Source organism: Zootoca vivipara, chromosome 5 (assembly GCF_965207765.1).
Source record: "Zootoca vivipara chromosome 5, rZooViv2.hap1.1, whole genome shotgun sequence".
Classification (NCBI taxonomy): domain Eukaryota; kingdom Metazoa; phylum Chordata; class Lepidosauria; order Squamata; family Lacertidae; genus Zootoca; species Zootoca vivipara.
The window spans coordinates 34,502,087-34,526,774 of record NC_142588.1 but is presented as its reverse complement, the minus strand read 5'-3'; the positions used below and the strand labels follow the sequence as shown (position 1 = coordinate 34,526,774).

The window sequence follows — 24,688 nt, the reverse complement described above, 5'->3', positions numbered from 1 at the left end:
CTTTACTTCCTTTAAGAATTACTACTGTCAGTCTCTTGGTTTCTTTAGCTTGCTGACCTCCACAGAATACTCAAGTTCTGTCAAGCTCTGTTTCAGCTCTTAACGTTTTGCAATGTCTTATGTACTGGTATGTAAAATTCCTTTTAATAAGTGACAAAGGCATAACTGTGCACAGAATTGCAACCCAACATTTGAAGCTAGAACTCCAGCGGGTTACAATGACCAAGGAGGATGGAGGGGATATAAATCTCATTGCTAAACTGGTACTATAACACACACCCCTCTAATCTTGAATTACCTGATGGTGTTATGGGCAAGACCAACATCTGTACTGTATGTGCAGATGGCAGGAGGTGGGACTAGTTAGCAAGCACAGTTTTTTGTTAGGGCTATGTAGTGTGACATGGCTGGTGTGTTTAGCACTTGGTTAGGTCTAGAAAGTCACTGGTATTTGGGAGAAGCCACGTAGAATAAGTCTACTGCCTTCAATGTTTTGGTCTGATAATACATGGTACGCAATAGTAATTTTGCAGGTGCCTCTTTGATGTCAGTGGGTTGCTGTTAGTAAGTCTTGAAGCTGTTGTATCTAGAGTCTAATCTGTCCTCTAGCTCTTAAACTGAAATTAATAGTTTTAGAGATCAAGTATAGCAAGTTCAAGTACATAGCTGATATACTCCATACAAACAGCTTGGGAAAGTCCTGTCTAAACATGCTGTGTGCTGTGCTTTAAAACCTTTTAATGTTGCCATAGTTTCAATAGTTGTGGCCAAATCTTGATCTGAGATGATGTTAGTTGATTCCCACAGTTATGAATGTTGATTTTAAGACCCAGTCACCAAAATGTTAACTAAGTAATTTAGTTTTTCTTTGCCAGCAGAAAGAGCACAAGGTTCAGTTTTGCTCCTGCCAGTTGAGCCATAAAGTACTTTTATTAAGTTAACAAGTGACTACAGTAAAGGATGCTTTATAACTTGGTTTTTAGGTCTGTGTATCTAACATTGTTTAAGTGCATGTCTAAAAGTATAAAGAGTATATGTGAAGATTTGCAATGGTGGGTGTACACTAACCCGGAAGCAAGTCATGTTTGGCTATCTTTCTCTTATCGGTTGTATACTTAGGGCAAACTTGCTTTTGCCATGGTGTGATACACATAATCATGCCTATACAATCATATAATATTTTATGTGTTTTCCATGTATGTTTTAGGAAAGTTTTTATTTTTGCTATAAAGACTTCATCAGAGAAATGTGGAGCTGCCAACAAGTAATATGAAATGTTGATTATCCTTTTAAAAAAGATCAAAGAGACCTGATAAAACTAAACTTGATAGATTTTTATTATGCATTGTGAAATAGTGAACAAATGCTCCAATCTTTCTGACTTTCCATGCATCCTAGTAAATGCTTCTTCAGTGCACCAAACCAGTTCAGTCTTTTACCACACTCCTCCTGTGATGAGTATTGTAATGTGCAAACGTGGCGTAGGTGATGTCCTTGAATACATGGAAAATAGGCTCTTTCCCCTTGCTCTCCAAGCATGCTCATGTTCATTGTTGGCAAACCCACCTACCTTTCCCCTTCAAATGGGTCCTTTCACCTCTAGCACTAGGGTTGAGCTAGGGTAGTCAACCTCTCATTTCATGAAACATTTAAGACAGCAAATGTATCACTGGCCACTGTCAGGTGCTCCAAAGCATGGCACAAAAGCGTTTCTCTTCTTCTGTGGAATCCAAAGGACTCATGGAAGGAGAAGGGCTGTTTTCTTCTTGTCCTTTAGGGGTAGTCGGTGATAGTCTCTTCCTGCTTCTGGGTGCTCCCAAACATAGATAATAAGTCCTCTGTGTGTATCAGAGGACTTGAGGTGGGAATGGGGTCTGTGTCTCTTCCTTGCAGGGCCAACCGACTCATGAGGCAGGTGGAGAAGATGCACTGAAATCTCATTGCTTGCTTTAAAATAAAACAGGTAGAAATCTGGGCCACTAATGGGTACTAGGCAGTGGCCATTCTGCAGGACTCAAATGGGCACACCAACTGCTCTGTTCCTGACACAGCTCTGCTCCTGCTATACATCCATTCTCAAAGCTTGGTCTTTTTGCTTTCTGGCTTGGGCTAAAAGAGAGCTGGGCAGGCTAAATGGCCTAAGATCCATGTTTCTTCTTCTCGCTATATTACTTGCTGGATGCTAATGGAAAGTGTCCATTTTGCAGAAGCGTGCTAGGAAGTAATATTGCTCTTAATGCCTGAACGATGATATCATGGAAGCTTATTTTCATGTAGGAAGCCGGTAAAGGAGTGGCAGTGTAAGATAAGCCACCAAAAGAGGTTGCTGTGAGAAGTGAATGTGTAAGTTATGGGAACTTGCTTTGTGTTGGGGTTTTTGTGTTGAAAGTAAATTATGTGGAAATTGGTATGCTTCCAGGCCCATTCAGGAATCTTACTGGATCCTGTGACTGCATTTGCTGAAAACATTTCCATGCTGTCACTATTAAAGTATTGATCTGTGGCATTTGCATCATTGTGCCCAGAAAACAGCATGAGCTTAGTTATCACAGCATAAATTACAGTTTAATGCCCTATCTGTTTCTTGTGAATCTTACTATTTATTGCAAGGTTGAGATAACAGAAATAGTGAGAGTTTGGGATATAAAATACATCTCCCAACCAATCACTTGAGTAGTAGTATAATTGTTTATGTCTTCGACGTCTGATGGGAGGGGGGTTCCACAGGGCAGGTGCCACTACCGAGAAGGCCCTCTGCCTGGTTCCCTGTAACTTCATTTCTCGCAGTGAGGGAACTGCCAGAAGGCCTTCACAGCTAAACATACTGGGAGCCAATGTAGATCTTTTAGTGTAGAGAATCAAGGCCAGTTTTCAGATATTATTCTGGTAGTATATGTCCGAACCTATTCTACCAGTTTCCCATTCGTAAACTTATTGTTCATTTTTTATTGACCTATCAAGAGGAGTTTAAGCATTAAGCACAACATTGCTAGGTGTGTTTGGGTGTTCTCTTCCCGGTCTGATTTCTTACAGGGGTTAAGTTGAAAGGGTGGTGGCAGGAGGAATTAAGATTTGTGAGCATTTCAAAGCAAACATTTAAATTTGTAAACAGCTTTCCTGTTAATGGAACAGTTTGATAACTTGCTGCAAAGGTGAAGCTGCATTTGGGATGCAACCAACATTAGTCTGATTCAGAGCAAACCCACTGATATGAACGGACATGATAAATTCAGGTTCCTTCATTTTAGTGGATTTACTCGATGAGTAGGATTCATGTTGGATGCAATCAGTTGAAGCAAATCTTTGCAAACAGAATGTGGGCTTCAGTATGTCTTGCTTTGTTACAAAATGGCAAACTTGCTTATTACTGGGAAGGCTTATTGTATAAAATTGGTAAGTAGCACAAAAGCTTTGCAGGAAGAGGCATCTTCTTGCTTTGCGCTGTAAAAACAGGAAGAAGGAAGTCCATTGCAAATCTGGGTTTACTGATTATCCGTTGACATTTCACTACAAAGGATGTCCATTAACAGCCACCAGTGTGATACATGCTTATCCAGACTGAACAATAACTGCTGTAGTGTCACTACTACAGAATATTGACCCTGGTTATAGGAAGCAATGTTAACTAACAAACTGTACTCGGCCCTTTCCTGCTCATAGAAACAGGATACTATTAGTGAGAACAATTCACAGAAACAGCACATACAGGAAAACGTGCCAAATCAGGCAGAACTAAGATTAATAAATTATCTTCCCCTGTTTGCAAAATTTAAGCAGATTCCATTCTTTAGGCATGTTGTAATCTTCTAAGTAGAGCAGTGACTTATTTTTTAACAGGGATGGAAGAGATAATGTCTGCAAGTAGAAAGTCTGTTTAGGGATTGAGAATATGACCATATTAAATCTGTTGTTGAATTGCAGGAAGCACCTGGGCACCATTTTAGGAAAGATTTTAAGGGTGTGTGTTCAAAAAGCTACATGAAATACAGGAAAAATGAGCATCGGGAGCTGGTGATTAGTGGCAAATGTATGTTGGTAGGTTAGAACGGAAACTGTGGCAAGGCTTCCTGAGAAATTGCTGCAATAATGTAATGTTGTTGTTTTTTGTACTGTCACATTTGGGTTATGCTAATTATGGTTTGGACAGCATCCAGTTTGAAATGCAGTATCTTGTGTGTGTGTGTTTCAGGGTTCAGTGAGCTTTGTTTAAATATTTGAAAACTTCCTCTTGCATGCACAATTCAAGGTTACGGTCGAATAGCAGTTTTGTTAGACAGGCATGGAACTAGAACCACATTTTGCTAAGCTTTTGTTACCCCCCCCCCCCCGTGTTTCAGCAGAGACTGGATCAATATTGGAGGTTGGATCAATGTTGGGAATTTGGTAGTTAGAACAAACAAAAGTTTGTTAGCAGCCCTGAGGATAGGCATGGAGGTAGGGTTGTTCATCAGGGCTGCTAACAAACTTCTGCTTGACACCTTGGCTTTTATGCCGTGGGGTCCTGTCACGCATGTTGTTTAAAATCTATATGTACCTACTAGGAATAATCATCCGAGGATTTGGGACACAGCATCAATAGGATGCTGATGAGACCCAGTATCTCTCAGTTTGAATCTGGTGAGGCTGTGCAGGTGCTTAACTTGTGCAGTGATGGGCTGGATGAGGGCCCATAACCTGAGGCTCAATCTGACAAGAAGGAGGTGATGTGGGTGGGCTGTTCTCATTTTCAAGAACTGGGAAGATGTCCTCTTCTTGACTAAGTTGCACTGCTCTGAAAGAGCAGGAGCATATCCTGGATCTAGCTTTGCGTATGGAGGCCCAGGAGGCCTTCCTGATGTCAGTGCCCATGCTCTTGTGACGCGGGTGGTGTTGTGGTCTAAACCACTGACCCTTTTGGGCTTGCCGATCGGAAGGTTGGCGGTTCGAGTCCCCGCAACAAAGTGAGCTCCCATTGCTCTGTCCCAGCTCCTGCCAACCTAGCAGTTCGAAAGCAATCCAGTGCAAGTAGATAAATAGGTACCGCTGCATTGGGAAGGTAAATGGTGTTTCCGTGTGCTCTGGCTTCCATCACAGTGTTCCATTGCACCAGAAGTGGTTTAGTCATGCTGGACACACAACGCAGAAAGTTATCTGTGGACAAACGCCGGCCCGACTCCCTTGGCCTGAAAGCGAGATGAGCACCGCAACCCCATAGTCGCCTTTGACTGGACTTAACCATCCTGGGGTCCTTCACCTTTACCTTTACCAGCTGGCTTTACTAGCTCCATCCATTTGTGGACTGGAATAGCCAGGCCACAATTATTTTGTGTTCTGGTATGTCCCAGTTTACTCCCATGAAGCCAGCTTCTAAAGACCTACAGTATTTAGTGATGGTAAACGTCTGGCTTCTGTCCAGAGGGAAGCGATCAGTTTTTTAATGCAACCATCTCCTTGTGTAGTTCTGGATTGAGATGAGATTGAGCTTTGGGTCCAGCAGAATGATTTGTTCAGTCGTCTTAAAAAAAAAAGTTGCCCTGAACCTGTTTAAGGAGAGGTCCATCACCGTGTGAAAGTGAGATCTCAAACCCTGCACTTGCCAACATTTCGTGTCTTCTGATCAAGTTGTTTTATTTAATAAAATAATAAATAAATGAGGGTACGTGTGCCAATGATGAATAGTTTTCGGACAATTTTCTTGTACCCATGCAGAAATTAATGTAAGTGGTGCTTTATCTCATAATCTGGCCTAATGTGCACCTGTAGTATCCCAACCAAGATCTTGTTAATCCCTGGCATTTCCACGTAGGGCTGGGAAAGAGTCCTAACTGAAACAATTGGTAGCTGCTGCCAGTCACTCAACCCTGAGCAAGGCAGACCAATGGTATAAAGCATCTTATATGTTCCCTTAAGTGTTGCTGGTTCATTTTATTCAGTAAGCCACACCTTGTGTGAAGGAGTGCTGCCCTCTACTGTTCACATGATATTGATGAACTTCAGTGAATAATAAAAGCATGAAAATCCTACAACTGTGGGGCTTTTTTATCAGTAGAATTTTGCACTGATAGGTAATGAAATATTTGGATGAAAAGACAACAAATCCTATGAATTGGAAATTCTGCAAGTCTTTCTTTTCTCAGGAGTACAGGCTTGGAGGAAATGGTAAATTCATAAAGAACATGGGTTCCTTTCTGCTTTACCTGTTAATTCAAATGGGAAAGGAGCAGAAAAGAATATGTGGCATTGTTCAGAAATCACTGCATAGTAGATTTAAATGGGCAACAGAAAGAAGTATAAACAAAGGTTGTGTATAAGTAAACTGCCTAACAAGAGTTTTAAAACATGTGAAAAGAAAAATGGGTCAGCAGTTTAACGTTAAGACTGATCATATGTAACTACAACAACTTGTGTGTGCTATGAATGGGGTAATACACAACAATTCATTTTAATTTAAGATTTTAAAAAAGCCTCCTTGCCAACAGCACACATATGCAGAGTGCATTAAAATGAATCCAACATAAACCAGACTTTTTAAACCCGAAGCTACTAACATGAGTCTGGTCAAACTGCGGGAGGCAGTGGAAGACAGGAGTGCCTGGCGTGCTCTGGTCCATGAGGTCACAAAGAGTCAGACACGACTAAACGACTAAACAACAACAAATTATTCTTCTAATTGGCTGGAGAGTGAACAGTGGTAGTGTTTAGTGAACTTCTTGCTTCTTCTTTCACTAAACAAAATACTAATTTCTAATTTGTGTTCACTCACTCCCATTAAATATTGTTTCATATTTCTCTTGGATCACAGAGTGTGAGACAATAAAAAACAAAAAACTTTATTCTGTGTGCTGATAGGCAAAAGGTTGTCTTGTTTCATTAGACACTGCAAGAAATGATGTATTATAACTCCCACAAGATGGTGCTATTTCCATGTGTAGCACAAAAAGGCTATGGATGGTTGATTGCTTTATTTTGTGCTACCTTCATATTGAACAGCAAATTTTCTGTGAAAGGGTGGGCACTTTTATACATTGTATATTATGATCTTTTGCATGTGTACTGAAAACTTGCATTGCATTGCATGTGTACTGAAAACTTGGAGGACATTCATTATACAGTATAAAACTACGATCTTCTGCAGTTTATACATAGTGGATTTTCATTTTCATTTTTGCTATCAGGAACCCATTTTCTTTTCTTTTTCTGTGTTGGTGTACTGCCTGCAAAATGGGGCCAATATGTAATGCTTTGAGAAAGGTGGGGTGCATTGTCAGTACACATATAGGTAAGGATCACAAACCACTGGTTTACGTAATTGTATTCAGGAAGCTATATCAGTTTCATTAGTATGTATTTCCAATAATTTTCTGGCTTGCCTTACCTTTGCTGTAAATCACTATTGATTTCTCTGTTTTATCATTCCCCCTTCGTTTCCATAATTGAGTATTCCTCTATAGATAATTATCTTCAGTATTATTATTATTTTCAATTTATTACCCACCCTTCACCATGAGGCTCCAGGGCTGGTTTCTACAAATTAAAATTCAGTATTAGGAACAGTTAATGAATTACGGCACAGGAAAAGAGTGGGTCCTGAAAACGATAGATAGATGATAGATAGATAGATAGATAGATAGATAGATAGATAGATGTGCCCCACTGGGCAGTTTCCAATAAATAAGAAACACAGCAAGACATCAGACATTAAAAACTTCCCTAAACAAGGCTGCCATCAGATGTCTTCTAAAAGTCAGATAGTTGTTTATCTCCTTGACATCTGATGGGAGGGTGTTCCACAGGATGGGCATGACTACCTTAGGTGTCAAAGGCCAGGGTGAAGAGGTGTATCTTTAGTATATGGCAAAAACTCGACAGAAGTGCCTGGCGTGCTATGGTTCATGGGGTCACGAAGAGTTGGACACGACTAAACGACTAAACAACAACATTTAAGCCAGGGGCGTACCCAGGATCAAAACTAGGGGGGGGGGGCAAGAGAGGGGAAGAGAGAGGGAAGGAGGGAGGGAGGGAAGAGAGAGAAGGAAGGAAGGAAGGAAGGAAGGAAGGGGTGGGTGTGGGTGTGGGTGTGGGTGTGGGAGAGAGAGAGAGAGAGAGAGAGAGAGAGAGAGAAAAGGAAGGAAGGGGTGTGTGAGAGAGATGGGGGAGAGGGAGAAAAAGGAAGAAAGAAAGAGGGGGGAAGGAAGGATGGAGCTCCCGTCCACCCCCCCCCAGCTCAGGCTGCTCCTCCCCCCTCCCACGTTCCTGTCGCTGGCTGCAGTCGCGGAGGGGGTGAAAACAGCCCGATTTCAGGCTGCTTCTTGCCCTCCACACGTTCCTGTGACTGGCTGCAGCCACAGAGGGGGCGAAAACAGCCCAATTGCAGGCTGCTCCCCCCCCACATTCCTGTGACTGGCTGCAGCCACGGAGGGGGCAGAAACAGCCCGATTTCCATAACCCACAGTGACTTTTCCCCTTCAGTTTTTGGAGGAAAAAAGTGTGGGTTATGGTCCGTAAAATACAGTAATTTTTCTTCTTCTCAGGGGGGGGGCAGCTGCCCCCCTGCCCCTCGCTTGGTACGCCCATGATGTAAGCCGGACACACCTCTGTGGGGAGGGTATTCCACAGCCTAGGAGCTGTCTAGGTGAAGGATGCCTTCTCCTGGGCCCCCACCACCCTGAACCTCTGAGCGCAGTGGAAGTACCCTGTTTCCCCTAGTTTAAGACGTAGTCATAAAATAAGCCATAGCAGGATTTTTAAGCATTCAAGGAATATAAGCCATACCCCGAAAATAAGACAGGTACCAAGAGAGACCCTTCTGTGGATCTTAATACTGGAGAGGGTCTGTAGGGAAGGAGACAATCTTTCAGATGTTGTTGTTTAGTCATGTCCGACTCTTCGTGACCCCATGGACCATAACACGCCAGGCACTCCTGTCTTCCACTGCCTCCCGCAGTTTGGTCAAACTCATGTTGGTAGCTTCGAGAACACTGTCCAACCATCTCGTCCTCTGTTGTCCCCTTCTCCTTGTGCCCTCAGTCTTTCCCAACATCAGGGTCTTTTCCAGGAGTCTTCTCTTCTCATGAGGTGGCCAAAGTATTAGAGCCTCAGCTTCAGGATCTGTCCTTCCAGTGAGCACTCAGGGCTGATTTCCTTCAGAATGGATAGGTTTGATCTCCTTGCAGTCCATGGGACTCTCAAGAGTCTCCTCCAGCACCATAATTCAAAAGCATCAATTCTTCGGCGATCAGCCTTCTTTATATCTTTCAGATATTTGGAGCCAAAGTCATTTATGGATGCATAATGTTATGGCAAACCATGGTTTAACTTGATGTGAGTGAATCTAGTCTCCTCTCCAGAATCCCTCTATTTTCCTGCATGGCTCTCAGTTTTCACTAACCATTCCTTCCTGTGTTCCCTGCACCAGCAAAATTTGTTTAACGCTAACCACTGTTAGTTTAAAACGAACCATATACCTGTACCACATTTTGAAGTTGGCTCCTCTTAACCAGAGATTGCCAACCTGGCACACTATAGATGCGCTGAACTACAACTCCCATCAGCCCTAGCTGACCTGGCAATGGTAAGGGATGATGGAAGTTGTGGTCCTAAACCTCTGGAGGGCAATACATTAGCTTGCATTTCTTCAAACGTTAACTGCGGATAGTGGTGTAATATTGTTCGGTCACTGGGTGGCAATGGGCTTGATTGTATTTGGGTAGAGTTGTGAGTTTCCTGTATCTTTTCCTGTTCTATTTTGGAGAAGGCAAGGAATGTCCCCCCTCCCTACTTCTCTGACTGGTGCATCCTCTAAGCCTCCCATTTTAGCAGCTGTAATTGTTCGGCGTTGTTTTGCCTCTTACTGTGTTTTGGCTTCCAGTGGCCTGACTTGAATTTCCAGTGTCTGCCAATCTCTGCTTGTTCTCATTTCCCATGCTCCTCAGCCACACTTCCATTCCTCTTTTGTTCTTCCACCAATGCCCTTCCTGCATATGTTCTGCTTCCCTCTGCCAACAGACACATTGGCTTGTGAGTGAGAGTGTTTTTTCCAGTCTCACTTGGTTGATTTCCCTCCTCTGCTCAGCAAGCAGCAGAGCCAATGCCATTTATAAGCTTGCATATGTGTGTGTATATGCATTTACCCAGAGACATTTGCAAACTGATGCAAACAGCAAATGCCGGGCAAGCTCCCTGAGCCAGTCATTGTTGCTGGTGCAAAGGGGAAAATGTGTAATTTGCTGTCTGGTATCTTGACAGGAAGGTCTGTTGAGATATCCTGGATTAGGGGCCAACAGAGGCTCTCCTACCCCACCAAACACAATCTTCAGCAGGCCACCTCCCACCTGACTAACCTTCTTACTTCCACCCTGTCCACCTCCTTTTCTAGAGCTTTTCTAGAGCTCAGCATTGGTTCGAACGTGGTGCTGACCAACCCCAAGGTTGCAGGTTTGATCCCCGAATGGGACAGCTGCATGTTCCTGCATTGTAGGGGTGTTGGACTAGATCAGGGGTGTCAAACTCAAATTCATCGGGGGCCGCATCAGCAGTTTGGTCACCCTCAAAGGGCCGGTTGTATCTGTAGGACTATGTGTCCACTCTTTATTATCATAAATTATTGTCACTGCATTCAATTATTACTGTTTTTTGTAATAATGTAAGTAATAACTAGCTCTGAAAGCAGAAACATAGTCAGAATAATGGCAAGTAGATATTCAAATGTACAATTATTGTACAATTTATTGAAAAATGATTTTTGGTAACTGCACTGGGTGGTGGAGGCTCGCTAGGGTTTCATGCAGGACCTTTGCAGAGCTACTAGTACCTGGAGATGCTGGGGTCCTTCTGCATGCAGGACAGATGTTCTGCCAGTGAGCCACCACCCTTCACCAAGGGACTGGCTGAGGTTGACTCACTGAAGCTGCTCTCCTGGTTCCAGGGTTTAAGGGCCAGAAGTATAAAGCAGCATCCTATGTTTCTGAGGAGAGGGAGAGGGAGGGGAGGGGAGGGGAGGGGAGGGAGGGAGGAAGGAAGGAAGGAAGGAAGGAGGGAGTGGGAGGGAGAGAGGAAGGAAGGAAAGAGGGGAGAGAAAGAAGAGTAGGAAATAAGGAAGGGAATAAAGAAGGAAAGAAAAAGAAAGAGAGAGAGAAGACGGAAAGGGAAAAAGAAGGAAGCAAGTAGAGGGAAAGAAAGAATAAGAATGAGGGAGAGGAAGAAAGTTGGGAAGGACAGAAGGAAGAAAGGAAGGAAGTAAGGAAGAAAGAAAGAAAGAAAGAAAAGAGGGAGCAGGAGGGAGAGAGGAAGGAAAGAGGTGAGAGAAAGAAGAGTAGGAAAGAAGGAATAAAGAAGGAAAGAAAAAGAAAGAGGGAGAGAAGACAGAGATAAAGAAAGAAGGAAGGAGAGGTCGTCGCCTTGATTCAGTGCCAGAAAAGAGCACGAAGGGACCCAGGGGCAAAAAGCATTTCCCGTGCAGCGTGAGGCAGCGGGTGTCCGTTTTAGGAGAAGTGCGTAAAGCCTCAGAGTTGCAGGTTCGTGGGGCTGAGCCGCTGCTGAGCTCACGTTCATGAGGCTGAGCCGCGGCAGGAGGAACAGGAGGTGAGGCAAGAGGAGGAGGAGGAGGAGGCAGCTTGCCGGGTCAGTGCCCGGCAGCGCCGTGCGGAGAGTCCCGAGCCTCTGGGACGCAGCAGTGCTCTGTAGCACTTTGAATCCTCCTCCTCCTCCACGCGGCGCTGCTGGGTGCTTTGTCTGTGCTTCAGCAGCAGCCGTTTCCAGGCGCCGAGCCGTGGCAGGAGGAGGAGGATTCAAAGTGCTACAGAGCACTGCTGTGTCGCAGAGGCTCGGGACTCTCCGTGTGACGCTGCCGGGCGCTGACCTGGCAAGTTGCCTCCTCCTTCTCCTGCTGTGGCTCGGGGCACTCCATGCAGCGCTGCTCCGGCCGCCTTTCTACCCCCTGTGATGTTCGTGCCCGTCAGTACCCTCAACCTCTTTCCCCTTGGTGCTGCCCGCTCTCCCTCCGGAGGCTGCTGGGCTGCTCCCCGTTACCTGGGAAAGGGTCTGGCTATACCTCTATGGCTCGAACGGGGTTTCAAAACACTTCTTTTAACCGGCATCGCTGCCACCACCCGGGAGGGTCTCCTTACAGACCTCCGGGACAAAGAATACACGTTCCGCCTGGTAGAGGGCAAAGCAGCCTAGGACTGGGTTTAGCAATGCGACCAGAAAGGACCAAGATCCACAAGAAATATCTTTTAACTATTTATTATAAAATAGCTTAAACAAAGTAACATGCAACAGTTCTCAAGTAAAGGGAATACAAAGATAAAACAAGAAAATATAGCTAACTTACGAGTACAAACTTAAGATAAGATTGATCCAAGACTGCATCTCTCCATCCCGGCAAATTGCAGTCAAGAGCCAACGGCAGACCTCAGTCTCTCTCAGGCTCTTTGAAGACGAACAGGACAGCAGTACCTTGCTGGGCCATTTTGCAAGACAAAAGGACAAAGGGACTCATCCCTAACAGACTTAAATCCCCCAAACTCTTGAGGTATTCCACGTGGGCTTATGGATCATTATCCAATCTGCGTTAGAGTTGAGGTTTGAATAATCCAATCAGAGAACCCACGACCGTTAATCTTGTCAATCAATTAGAGGTTACACAGATGTCTTGTGTTTACCCATTAATCAACCTGCAGGGCAATTAACGCCTTCAGTTCTCAGAGCACACCGGACAAACCTTCCTCCCTAATTTCTTATCGCACAGGAATGGGAGATTTCACAGCTGCAAGGCTACACGGGATCAAAGAAGTCAGAAATCCTTTTTCTTAAAGTTCAAAAGTTTAGTTTCCCAGGCCATTCCCTCTCTCAATGGCCAGAGTCCCATGAAGCTCTGCAGTTCCCATGATGCTCTGTACCTAAATCCATGACACACCCCCCCGGCCCCAGCTGTTTGTCGGCGCTTTGTCGGTGCGGCGCTTCAGCAGCAAGGTCCCACTGCTGGGTCCCGCTGGCTGGGGCGCTCGGCGGGCCACATGACGAGGTCTGGCGGGCCGGATTTGGCCCCCGGGCCTTGTGTTTGACACCCGTGGACTAGATGATCCTCAGGGTCCCTTCCAACTCTCAAGTTCTATCCGTCTATGAGCAGGGTGGAGGATGTGAACAAAGCGAGAATTAGTTTGCTATGCTCTTGATTTCATGCTTTCCATTCTACCAGTATCCATGGGTACTGGCTCACTCCCATCCGGGACTTTATACGTACATAACCGGAATAAAAGCTCATCCCAAAATCTGCTCTGGAAGGTCCCTCAAATTGCCAGAGCAGATTTTGAGGGTATGCCAGGGAGCCATGGGGATTGAAGAGAGAGGAGGGTGAAGTCCCACTCTGGAAGCAGAAGCCATGTTCACTCCAGCTCAGACAGCTTTGGTTACAGCCTAATGGAATCACTGTGGTTAAGGCTTCATTTTGATGCAATTAAAAATATACATATATATTCCGTAAGCCATGTGTACCTTTTTATAGGTAGAAAGAGGGTGTTGTAAAATAAAAATATCTAAGCAAGTGATGCTGAATCCGATATCTGGGTTTTGTAGGTGCAAAGCAATTTAAAGTGAAAGCCTTCGCAGACGATTTAGTTTTAACATTGGAAAATCCAAAGGAAAGTGTTGCAGAAGCTATAGAAGTAATGGAGAAATTTGGCCAATTAGCAGGATTCAAATTAAATAGACAAAAAACCAAGGTTATGGCAATGAATATGACGAAAGAAGAAAAACAGGAATTACAGTTAAAACATGGACTCGACGTGGCTAAAAAGGTAAAATATCTGGGAATATGGATGACAGCAAAGAATATTAATCTTTATAGTGATAATTACGAACAAGTATGGAAGGAAATAAAGAAAGACCTGGAAAGATGGACTAATATGAAAATGTCATTCTTAGGAAGAATCGCAACAATAAAGATGAATGTATTACCTAAGATGTTATTCCTATTTCAAACTATACCTGTGGTTAAAGGTACGAGGCAATTCCAAGAGTGGCAAAAGATTTTATCAAGATTTGTCTGGCAGGGGAAAAAACCTAGAATAAAACATAAAATTTTGGTAGATAAGAAAGAAAGAGGTGGATTCGCCCTGCCAGACTTGAGACTTTATTATGAAGCGTCTTGTATCTGTTGGATAAAAGAATGGATAACTCTAGAGAATACGGACTTGTTAGATTTGGAAGGTTTTAACAATAGATTTGGATGGCATGCATATTTATGTTATGACAAAAAGAAATCACATACCGGGTTTACGAATCATGTGATAAGAAGATCTCTGTACGAGGTGTGGGAAAGAAATAAAAGGCTGTTAGAGACTAAAACACCCTGGTGGGTCTCACCAGCAGAGGTATTAACAGTTAAGAAAGTAAATATGGAGAAGAGGCGGGCCACGTATGAGGAAATTTTGACGAAAACTGAAAAAGGATGGAGTTTAAAACCATTTGAGGACATTAAAGGAGTGTTAACAGGATGGATAGAATACCATCAAATAAATGATGTGCTTAAAGAAGATTGAAAAATAGGTTTTGAGGATAAAAGATCCAAATTTCAAATAGAAGTGCTAGAAGGCAAAACAAAGCTTTTGGCAAAGATGTATGATTTGTTGTTGGAGTGGTATACAAAAGATGAGTTGACAAAAGAAGTGATGATTAAATGGGCAAAAGATTTGGGGCATAATATTGAATATGATGCGTGGTTGAAATTATGGAATCAAACTTTAAGATTTACAGCATGTACTGCCTTGAAAGAAAATGTATATAAGATGATGTACAGATGGTATTTAACTCCAGTTAAATTAGCTAAAATGTATAGAATGAGTGATAAAAGTTGCTGGAAATGTAAAGAGAAAGATGGTGAATTTTATCATATGTGGTGGACATGCGAAAAAGTTAAAAGATTTTGGGAAAGTTTATATAACGAATTGAAAAAGATGTTTAGATATACTTTTCCAAAAAAACCAGAAGCATTTTTGTTAGGAATAATGGGAGGAGAGATTAGAAAAGAAGATCAAACACTGTTTATGTATGCAACAACCGCGGCTAGGACTTTGTTAGCCCAAAAATGGAAATTACAGGAATTACCTACAATTGTGGAGTGGCAGATAAAAATGATGGACTATGCTGAACTTGCTAGATTGACATGCAAGATTCGTGACCAGGGGGAGACAAGGTTTCAAAAGGACTGGAGTAAATATGTGGACTATATGGAGAAAAACTGTAGATCATTAAAAACTCTCGCAGGATTAAAATAAACCTTACGAATTGACCAATATGTCAAAAAAGGAACTGCAAAAAAGGGAATTAACAAGAAACCCGCATGAAGGGAGGGGGGGAAGTCATAGCTCGGCGGAGCAAGGTAAAAGATGTGAATATAAGATTTTGTATAAAAGATTGGTTTTGTTAATTTGTTGAATTTGGAAAACTGGAATAAAATGTATTTAAAAAAAAAAGAATCCGATATCTGGGTTTTGAGCATATCTGTGCTTGTAGACATTTGAGCAGTTGACATTCATTCTCCGCTAGGGGGCTGATTGGGCAAGCTGCTTTTGAGCTGTATTTGCCTAGAGGCATGCAAAATGATGAAATATGATCTAGCATAGTTGAAAGCCATACATTTTGTATAGCAGCAATTTGTCTATTTTAATAAATGGCTATTTAGGAGATCTTTGTTGTTTGGCATGTTAAGAGAAGAGCACTAAGGTATGAATAATAGAACTGAGATTTGATTGGCTGAATACCTGACTCAATGAAATGAAGTCTTAGTTTATTCTTCAAGCCTTGGGTTATGCATTTCACTTCCCAAAGGCAATTTTGATGGTATTGATAACTGAATTATGTGGCAAATTTATTAATTCATGTGTAATATTATTTTTAAAAACAAATTTGGAAAAGTTACTGTTATTAGTAAAATTCTAAAAGCATGCTAATTGCTAACTCGAATGTAATTATTTGTATATACTTGACAGGTCTGTATATGATGATCAACCAAATGCACACCAAAAGTTTATGGAAAAGCTAGATGCATGTATACGCAACCATGACAAGGAGATTGAAAAGATGTGCAATTTTCACCACCAAGGCTTTGTGGATGCTATTACAGAACTTCTTAAAGTAAGGGCTGATGCAGAAAAACTCAAGGTAAGGTGTTAGTTATGATTACAATTACTGCAAAGTAGTGAAAAAAATATTATTCATAATCACACATTCCTTTTTCAAACATACTGAAACATTTCCGTCCCTGGAACATTTTAATTGGTGGAAGTATCACAGAGGTGAAGACAGAATAATATAGTTGCATAGCAAGATTGTGGATGTAAACATTTTAGCAAGTTTAATCTGTTTTTTTTTTAACAAGTACCCAAAATTTAGCAGGCTTTCTCCTTTCTCAAGCAAATGCTTCTCTGCTTTCTCAAAGGGCAGTTGGAATTGCTGGGATTCTTTAGAAACATGTTGTGAGATTTCCTCCGAAGTAAATGGTATAACTACTCCCTTTAGCTCTCTTTACACATTTGCAAGAAAAATATGCACACCAGACAGAATGAGCATAGTTCACCAGAGGTTATGATTAGAACAGCATTATATAAAGGATATTCAGATAACAAGAGACCAAATACAACATCAATGAGGTCATTGAGCATCTTTGTTCAGAAATTAATGAGTTTTTTAATAAACTAGAATGTGCTCCCTTATTATGATGACCTAATGAGTCACTTAATATGTGGGAAAGTCTGAGGTTGAACACTGCCTGCACCTGCGGCATTAAAATGTTGCTGTGGCTTGGAGATTTCCACGTTTGATGTTAATCAACCACCCAGTGTTTGCATTCAGCAAAGTATGAATGTTTAATTACCGTAAAATGCAATCACCATTTCTTGCAGACAATGAATGGAACATAGAGCTCATTGAGGTTATCAAAAAGGGACCAGTGGTCAATTGGGTCAATGATTTGAATTGTTTGACAGACCTACAGAAACAAAAAAAGTTCAAAAATCCCAAGTAAATTTGAGAAGTTTGCCACAGAATCTGTTAGAAAGAACTGTCATAACTAATTGAAGTTAACAAAAACCCTCGGTGATCAAAAGTTCAAGTTCAAGCTGTAGAGTTAATTTGGATTTACATTTCTTTGTTCTAAGTTTCTCATGAAGCATGATCTGATTACAAGGGTGAGCGGCTGCATCAGGGCAATATGTGCATATTTGTCTAACAAAGGTGAAATTATTTTTAAGGTCCAAGTTACTGATACCAACCGAAGGCTTCAAGATGCTGGGAGAGAGGTGAGAAAATGGCGCTTCCTATGTGCTTAATGGATACTTGCAGGAAACACCGTATGTGCGCAATTTAACTGTAGTGTGTTTGGAAATGTCCAAGGTGATTGCTGAGACAGAAGAAATCATCCACTGTAGACTTCAGCAGAGGAATATTACAACAGTGGTTGAGAAGCTGCAGTTGTGTCTTCCGGGTGAGTTACAAATAATGTGCAGTACTTAAGCAGCACTTGGCAAAATTAGAAGGATGTGCATTTCAGTACCGTTAGTTTAAAATTACCCCATGTATTGTCATTTATTTAGTTTTTAAAAGGAATTATTGTCATTGTGGTCCTCGGCAGAACGTTTTAGCTGAGATGTAGCCCACTTAGCTCTGCTCCTGTTTGATATCCATGCTATTGGTGAAAGATTATGGATGAAGCTAATGATAATGGCTTAATGCATATATAATGTTGTCATGCAGTTGCAATGTCATTTGACCTCTATTTACACAGGCATTCCCTTGACCTCTTGACCCAAGTCTCCTGTTTTTAATTGCTGTGTTTTAATGGGACTGCTTTATTGCATGTTTTAATGATGGATGTTTGTTTTCATGTTTTCAGGATTTTTCACATTTGCGTGTTTCTTTTATATTTTGTAAGCTGCTTAGATGTGTATTTTTTGGCATTAAGCGGCATATAAATAAAAATAGCTGAAATCTGAAGCTATTTTAAATTGTTTATTAGGAGACTTTAATGCCGCCTCTCGCAACAGCTTTGAGGCCGTGAACAAAGTAATATATATACAATGCCATCATACAATTGCAGCTGAAAATGGGTGGGAATAGATCAGATATTGGAAATAAGCACCAGCAAAGGTTTTAGAACAAGCTAAAATAAATACCATCTCCCTTGTCCTGAATCACTGTTTGTGGGTATTTTAGCTGCCGAACCCTTGCAGGTTGCCATTCTGAACATGCCAGTGTTGTCCCACGTGGTGTGCTGCTTATTAAGAGCTGTTCTGGTAGAATGACCTTCTTTTGTCGTGTGTGTATGTGTGCCCTGTAACTTGCAAGGATTACAGTAGGTGGTACTGTTGGCATACAGTGTGCTGCTCCCAGTAGCTTGTGATGGATCCTAGGGTACTTCCAATGGCTTAACTTAAAAAAAGAAGGTTAAGCTTGTGTTGACGTTGGCTTGAACTTACTGTTTGATTTTACTTTTCTGATTGTTCATGGACTTCCCCTCCCCCTTCACCATTCAGTCCATTGCCTTACATCCCTCCCCCCCCACCCCCACCCCGTATTATTTCATCCTCTCATTGTAAAACATCCATGACACAAGTGTGCATTTGCATATAGAACTGGAGGACATATATGCATTTTGGAACCTTTGCACTTTTTTGTACGTAGTAGGATTTATGTATTTTAATATCTTCATTTTACACAGTACTGGAGATGTACAGCAAACTAAAAGAGCAGATGAATGTAAAAAGGTGAGTACAATTCTTTTAAGCTGAAGTATTGCTTTTTTATTATTAATGAATGGGTTCATCCACTTGTCTTCTGCAATTACCGATGGGATGGTAAAGACTACTCTGGTCAAGACATATAATGAATCGTGGTCTGCTCTTTGTACTCTTTTCATGTCTTTGTTTCATGCCTGTCATTACAAATGAACAGATGTTATGAGAAAAATTAACCTTTTTGAAGGATTTAATGAGAAAAGAAGCCCTGTCTTGTGCAATACGAAACGAAAACGTTTTAAGTTCTGTTTGCCACGGTATTTATCACTTTATTTGCTTTAGTATTTTAGAATAGTCTACAAATAACAGATACAGCGTAGGAATGGCAAGGAAGCTTTCCTTGCTCATAATTTGCTTCTGGCTGCAGTCTTTTGAACATTTTACACAGGTGTAAATCCTATTGAATGCAATGGGAGTGGCTTCTGAACAAGCATGCTTAGGGTTGCACTTTTTCTTTGAAGCACATTCCAAAGCAGTATTATAGCTGTAAAAAAGAAAGAAAAGGTTATTAATCCTTTCTACTACTTATACATTGTAAGTGTCTGTTGTTACCCTGTTTAGTATTAATGTAATTGCTATAATTATAACTCCTGTGGAGCTGTGCTATAAAGCACATTATTACATTTGTCAATTGGGGGTACATATACATATATGTTTGTGTATTTGCATGAAGAATCTGAATGAATTCTGGTGAGAGGCAGTTATGGGCATGAAGGCAACTTATAAAAATACTAATTTGGCAGCTTCTTAATATTTAGTCCCTGCAAGTCTCTCTCTCTCTCTCTCTCTCTCTCTCTCTCTCTCTCTCTCTCTCTCGTCTCTTTTTGTCTCTGACACTCTTACTATTGTGACTATTTATTTAAAACTTTTAAACCCCTCTCTTAAGCAAAAAAAAAAAGGGAGGGCATAGCAGGTTACAGATTCTAAGCCTGAAGGCAAGGGCTATGACATGGCACAAAGGGGAAAGGGTTTGACATGGAGAGTAAAGAAAAGAAAATGCTGGCGCTATTTCTTAGTTACAGAGTTCCTGTAATGACTAGCTCCTAGAAAAATTTCAGTGAGAGGAGGAGCAAAAAAATTGCTGGTCTTTCTGAAGAGTTGATGGAGAGGTCCTGCAAACCCATCTCTCTCCCTGTCCCGCAGCCTGATTGGATAGTGACTGTAGGTGACAGCAGGAGGAGGAGCCTGATCATCATTGCATACGATGGTCACTTCTGCTGACCATGCATTTTTCTTCTATACCGCTGATTAAGCAACGAAGATCCAGGGAAAGCATCTCAGCTTGTTAGGCTGCATCTATGCATTATGCATAACCGCAATTCAGCACTCTAGCCAGGAGATTGCACTTCAATTTTTTTTTGCACAACTGCAAACGTTTCACAGATGAAACTACGTACAGTCCTGAGCATGAGTGGGTGGAGCTAGGGGCGGAGTTGGGCGATGGGGCTGGCTGGAAAATGGTGGGGCAAACCCAACTCAGACTCAAAATGCTCCAAAAGAGGAGTGAAGTCTGCAAGCAGACAGCAAGCTCCAGATTGCCAAAGTAGGGAGGCAAGCTGCACGCATCACATGGCAAAACATAAAATTCTTTTTGGAGAATTTACTGAAGCAAAGCAAAGGGATGACCTCAATCTTTGTCAGCCTGGTGCCATCAAGATGTTTTGGACTGCCAACTCCCATCAGCCCCACCCAGGACAGCTGATAGGAGTTGTAGTCAAAAACATCTGGAGGGTGCCAGGTTGGCAAAGCCTGCGCTAGCCTAAATAAGTCATTTATGTCCAGGATTCTTAGCAGATATTATAGCCAAGGATGAACAGCAGCTAGAGGGCATATGGTGTAGAACTCTCCACAAAGGTGGCCAAACATGTATTAGGACAGCTTCTCATCTCCCTCTGCCTCCCCATTTGCTCCTTTTGAGACCCTAATCTTATTTGCACGAAACTGCTCAGACTGTTACAGTTTTGTTAGGATTATGTTCGGATGGTAAACAACAACAACTCCCCCCTTCTTTTCTCCAGATATTATTCTGCTTTAAAGACTATGGAACAGCTAGAACACATCTACTTTCCTAGAGTTAGTCAGTATCGGTTTTGTCAGATAATGATTGAAAACCTTCCAAAACTTCGTGAGGAAATTAAAGAGATTTCCATGTCGGATCTGAAGGACTTCCTAGAGAGTATTCGGAAGCATTCAGATAAAATTGGTGAAACAGCGATGAAACAGGTATGCTTGCTGAAATCTAAGCATATTCAAGCTTGACTAAACCAATCGTAATCTAGCCTCAATTCATCTGCTTACAAGGCCTTACATGACAAGAGGTGCTACACAAACACCTTCCTTCCCTCTGCATCCCCATGGGTCCCCGACTTGTGCAAACTTTCCCTCACATTTTCAAAATGTAGGAATTGCATGAATCCAACCTGTGTCAGCCTACTCAACTGGAAAATATTTCAGTCTTGTGTGACTTTGTGGGATCCACCTGAAGAGATAAGCCACATCCCACCTTCTGCTCCCTTGGCCATTACTTGTCTTTGCTTTCGTAGGACCACAAATGAATTGGGTGTGATCTTTTTGTGTGTGTTCAATGGTGTGTTTCGCTATTATAGGCACAGCAGCAGAAAACCTTTAATACTGGTCTCCAGAAGCAAAACAATCTCCGTTATGGGAAGAGTCCATATATAAACAATGATGGCATTCCAGAGCCAAGGAATAAAATTGTTTCAAAACAAAACCTTGAAGAGGAAGAGGAAGAACATGAAGATGAGGTATTTCGATCTCAAATAATTTTCCTTCATTTTACTTGTTCTTATTGTTCAGCCTTTAGGAAACAATCCTGAAATAGGTGGAAGTGAACCTTCGAGTCTCTCAGGGGGCTCGTGGTAACCCATTAGACCATCTAGCTTTCTTTTCATTTTGAACAGCAATTTTCCACATGAAAAAGCCCTCAATTTTAAAAAGCAATTGGCCACAACAAATGGGGTGTAGGGGAAAAGCCACTGGTTGAGGAAAGTGGTTTTTGGATTATTTTTTACAATACTCACTTGCACATAGGGTTGCCAGACTCAATAGAGGACAGGACCTCTGTGCCTTTTATTGCCCTGCTCTCTTTTGAGTCTGGAAACCTTAAAGAGAAACCAGCAGACCCTTTGTTTAATTTCCAAGCAAAGGGTCTGCTGGTTTCTCTTTAAGGTTTCCAGACTCAAAAGAGAGCAGGGCAATAAAAGGCACAGAGGTCCTGTCCTCTATTGAGTCTGGCAACCCTACTTGTACAAAGTACTAGCACATCTTAGTATTATTTTTTTACCAGATAAAGCACAGATTATAACCATTATTTTTAACCCATGAGGAAAGAGTGGAGAAATAAGTGCTCACTGGATATTATTCAGGCAATTTTGATTTGACTTCAATATTTGTACAAGGGAATCATATTTTTATCAGGCCTTTATCTGTCAAGGGCACCCGTTCAATTATCAAAATGGCTGGATAACTGATCATGGCAGAGTCTGCCCCCTATCTAAATGCTGGCATCCTGTTTGGCTTACTGTTATTAGTTTCTAATGCTCATTTGATTTATGAATGTCATGCTGTACCTGAATGTGTTTTGGTTTGGATCCCTTCCTACAGGTTTTGACAGCTCACGATCTGGTAGATTTTTCTCCTGTTTATCGATGCTTGCATATTTACTCAGTTCTGGTACGTATATACATATATATTTTTGTGGGGATTATTTTATTTTTACATTCCTCTTATCTTTTTTGTCTGTTTTCTCTCTGTGCCTCAAAACTATGTGAGTTTTCATGAGAAAACATTGCAGCTACCTTAACAGAAATTCACATGTGTTCTAAAAATAACTGTGAGTGTGCTGTTTCTGTCAGCCACTGTTGACATCCTTTAGTTTATATCCATTAATATCTGTAACAGGATTTTTATAAGATCGTGTCCATATATGCACCTTCCAGCCAGGATAGGAATTTCCAGGTTTTGTTATTGGGTGATCAGGAAAGTCAAGGTAAAGGTAAAGGACCCCTGACAGTTAAGTCCAGTTGCAGACGACTCTGGGTTTGCGGCGCTCATCTTGCTTTACTGGCCGAGGGAGCCGGTGTTTGTCCGCAGACAGTTTTTCCGGGTCATGTGACCAGCATGACTAAGCTGCTTCTGGTGCAAGGGAACACCAAAACCAGAGCAGTGCACGGAAACGCCGTTGACCTTCCCGCTGGAGCGGTACCTATTTATCTACTTGCACTTTTTTGGCGTGCTTTCAAACTGCTACATTGGCAGGAGCTGGGACCAAGCAACGGGAGCTCACCCTGTCACAAGGATTCGAATCACCGACCTTCTGATCGGCAAGCCCAAGAGCAGGGGTCCCCAAACTTACCCGGCTTCGGGCCGGAGAGTAGGGGAGCGCGCGGGGGCGGGGGAGTGTGTGCCTGTGCGCGTGCACAGGCGCTATTTCTGGCACACTTCCGGGTTGGAAAAGCACCCGAAATAGCTTGTGCGCATGTCCATGGGCCTCCTCCGACCCGGAAGTGCACCGGAAATGACGCTTGTACATACGCACAAGCTATTTCCGGCGCATTTTCCGACTCGGAAATGGGCAGCTGCGCCGTGCCGTGCCAGTAAGAGCGGGTGGTGGCAGCGGGCGGCAGGGTTGTTGCGAGCCGGATAAAAGAGGCCTTCGGGCCGTATCTGGTCTGCGGGCCTTAGTCTGGGGACCCCTGCCCAAGAGGCTCAGTGGTTTAGACCACAGCACCACCCTTGATCAGGAGAGAGAGAACCTGTTTCTTGGTAGCAACAGAGCAACCATAATTGCTATCCCAACAGAGAATCCTTCATATCAAATTAATTATGGTTCTTGTGTTGTTTTAGATAAGAATATGCTCACTATGTAGGGCAGGCATAGGCAAACTCGGTCCTCCAGATGTTTTGGGACTACAACTCCCATCATCCCTAGCTAACAGGACCAGTGGTCAGGGATGATGGGAGTTGTAGTCCCAAAACACCTGGAGGGCCGAGTTTTCCTATTCCTGATGTAGGGTAAAGATTACAGTACAGCAAATGAGTTAAATATACCTAAATTCAGATGTAATTTCAATGGGAGAATTAAGCATAAGCTTAAGTCACTCCCATTGAAAGGTACGGGAAGGAAAAAGTGTGTGTTCTGTTGGATAGTTGCAAGATCTTGCTCATGTAACTAATTTGACAAATATGACTCCTATGTGTGTGTGTGTGTGGGGGGGGGAACCTTGAACAACTCAAGTGGCAAAATGGAAACTTAAGAGGTTTCCGAAGATAAAATTGTAACTAGTAGCTTTGATACAGTAAAAATACTGTACTACTGTTGCTGATTAGGCATCATAAGTTTTTTCACTGGTTGGAAACTAGCTTTTGTGTGCTTTGTTTCTTGAATAGTCATGGTGATGGGGAGCAGTGGTCGGGACTGGGACCATGACAGGGGAAGGGATTTAACCCTTTCCCCCTGCTGTGGAACTGATCTGGACCACCCATCCCCACAGCTGCTATTTACTTTGTGTGGTTAGGAAGAATGCTACTTGAAAACCGTAAATGCTCCTGCTAGGTAAATACTGTGCTGTATTTGCAATTATGCTACAGTAGTTGTTTCAGAATTACATGTTGCTCTTGGCTGAAGATGAAAAGTCTCGTGGCATGGTAACATACATAGGTGTCCGTTCACTTAATCTATTTTTTAGAGTAATAGAAAGTACTGTATAGTTCTCTTGAACTCTTGATCTGATAAGGTAAACCACCACCTTAGTTTACAGATGTTGTATTTTTAAATAATCTTTCCGCTTTGCATTTTGAGGAAGCCATCTGGGTGTACTGGGTATTTCCATGTCTGCAATTTCTTATTACGGTACCCAATATATCTTTCTGCTTTGAATTTACTAATTAATGGAAAC

The 24,688-nt window shown here is 42.2% G+C and overlaps 1 protein-coding gene across 9 annotated transcripts in view; it reads left to right on the top strand.

The window, feature by feature from the left end:
- EXOC6 (exocyst complex component 6) overlaps positions 1–24,688 on the top strand; it is a 101,019-nt gene that overhangs the window by 11,240 nt on the left and 65,091 nt on the right. For 8 of the 9 annotated variants that reach the window (XM_088670356.1, XM_060274853.2, XM_088670357.1 and 5 more), the window contains exons 2-8: positions 15,969–16,140; positions 17,229–17,276; positions 17,371–17,461; positions 18,695–18,740; positions 20,789–20,993; positions 21,377–21,535; positions 22,395–22,463. In XM_088670356.1, the coding sequence (XP_088526482.1) occupies positions 15,969–16,140; positions 17,229–17,276; positions 17,371–17,461; positions 18,695–18,740; positions 20,789–20,993; positions 21,377–21,535; positions 22,395–22,463 (790 nt within the window). Of the gene's footprint in view, positions 1–13,737; positions 13,776–15,968; positions 16,141–17,228; positions 17,277–17,370; positions 17,462–18,694; positions 18,741–20,788; positions 20,994–21,376; positions 21,536–22,394; positions 22,464–24,688 lie in introns of those variants that run through there. The other variant, XM_088670355.1, reaches the window with a different exon arrangement.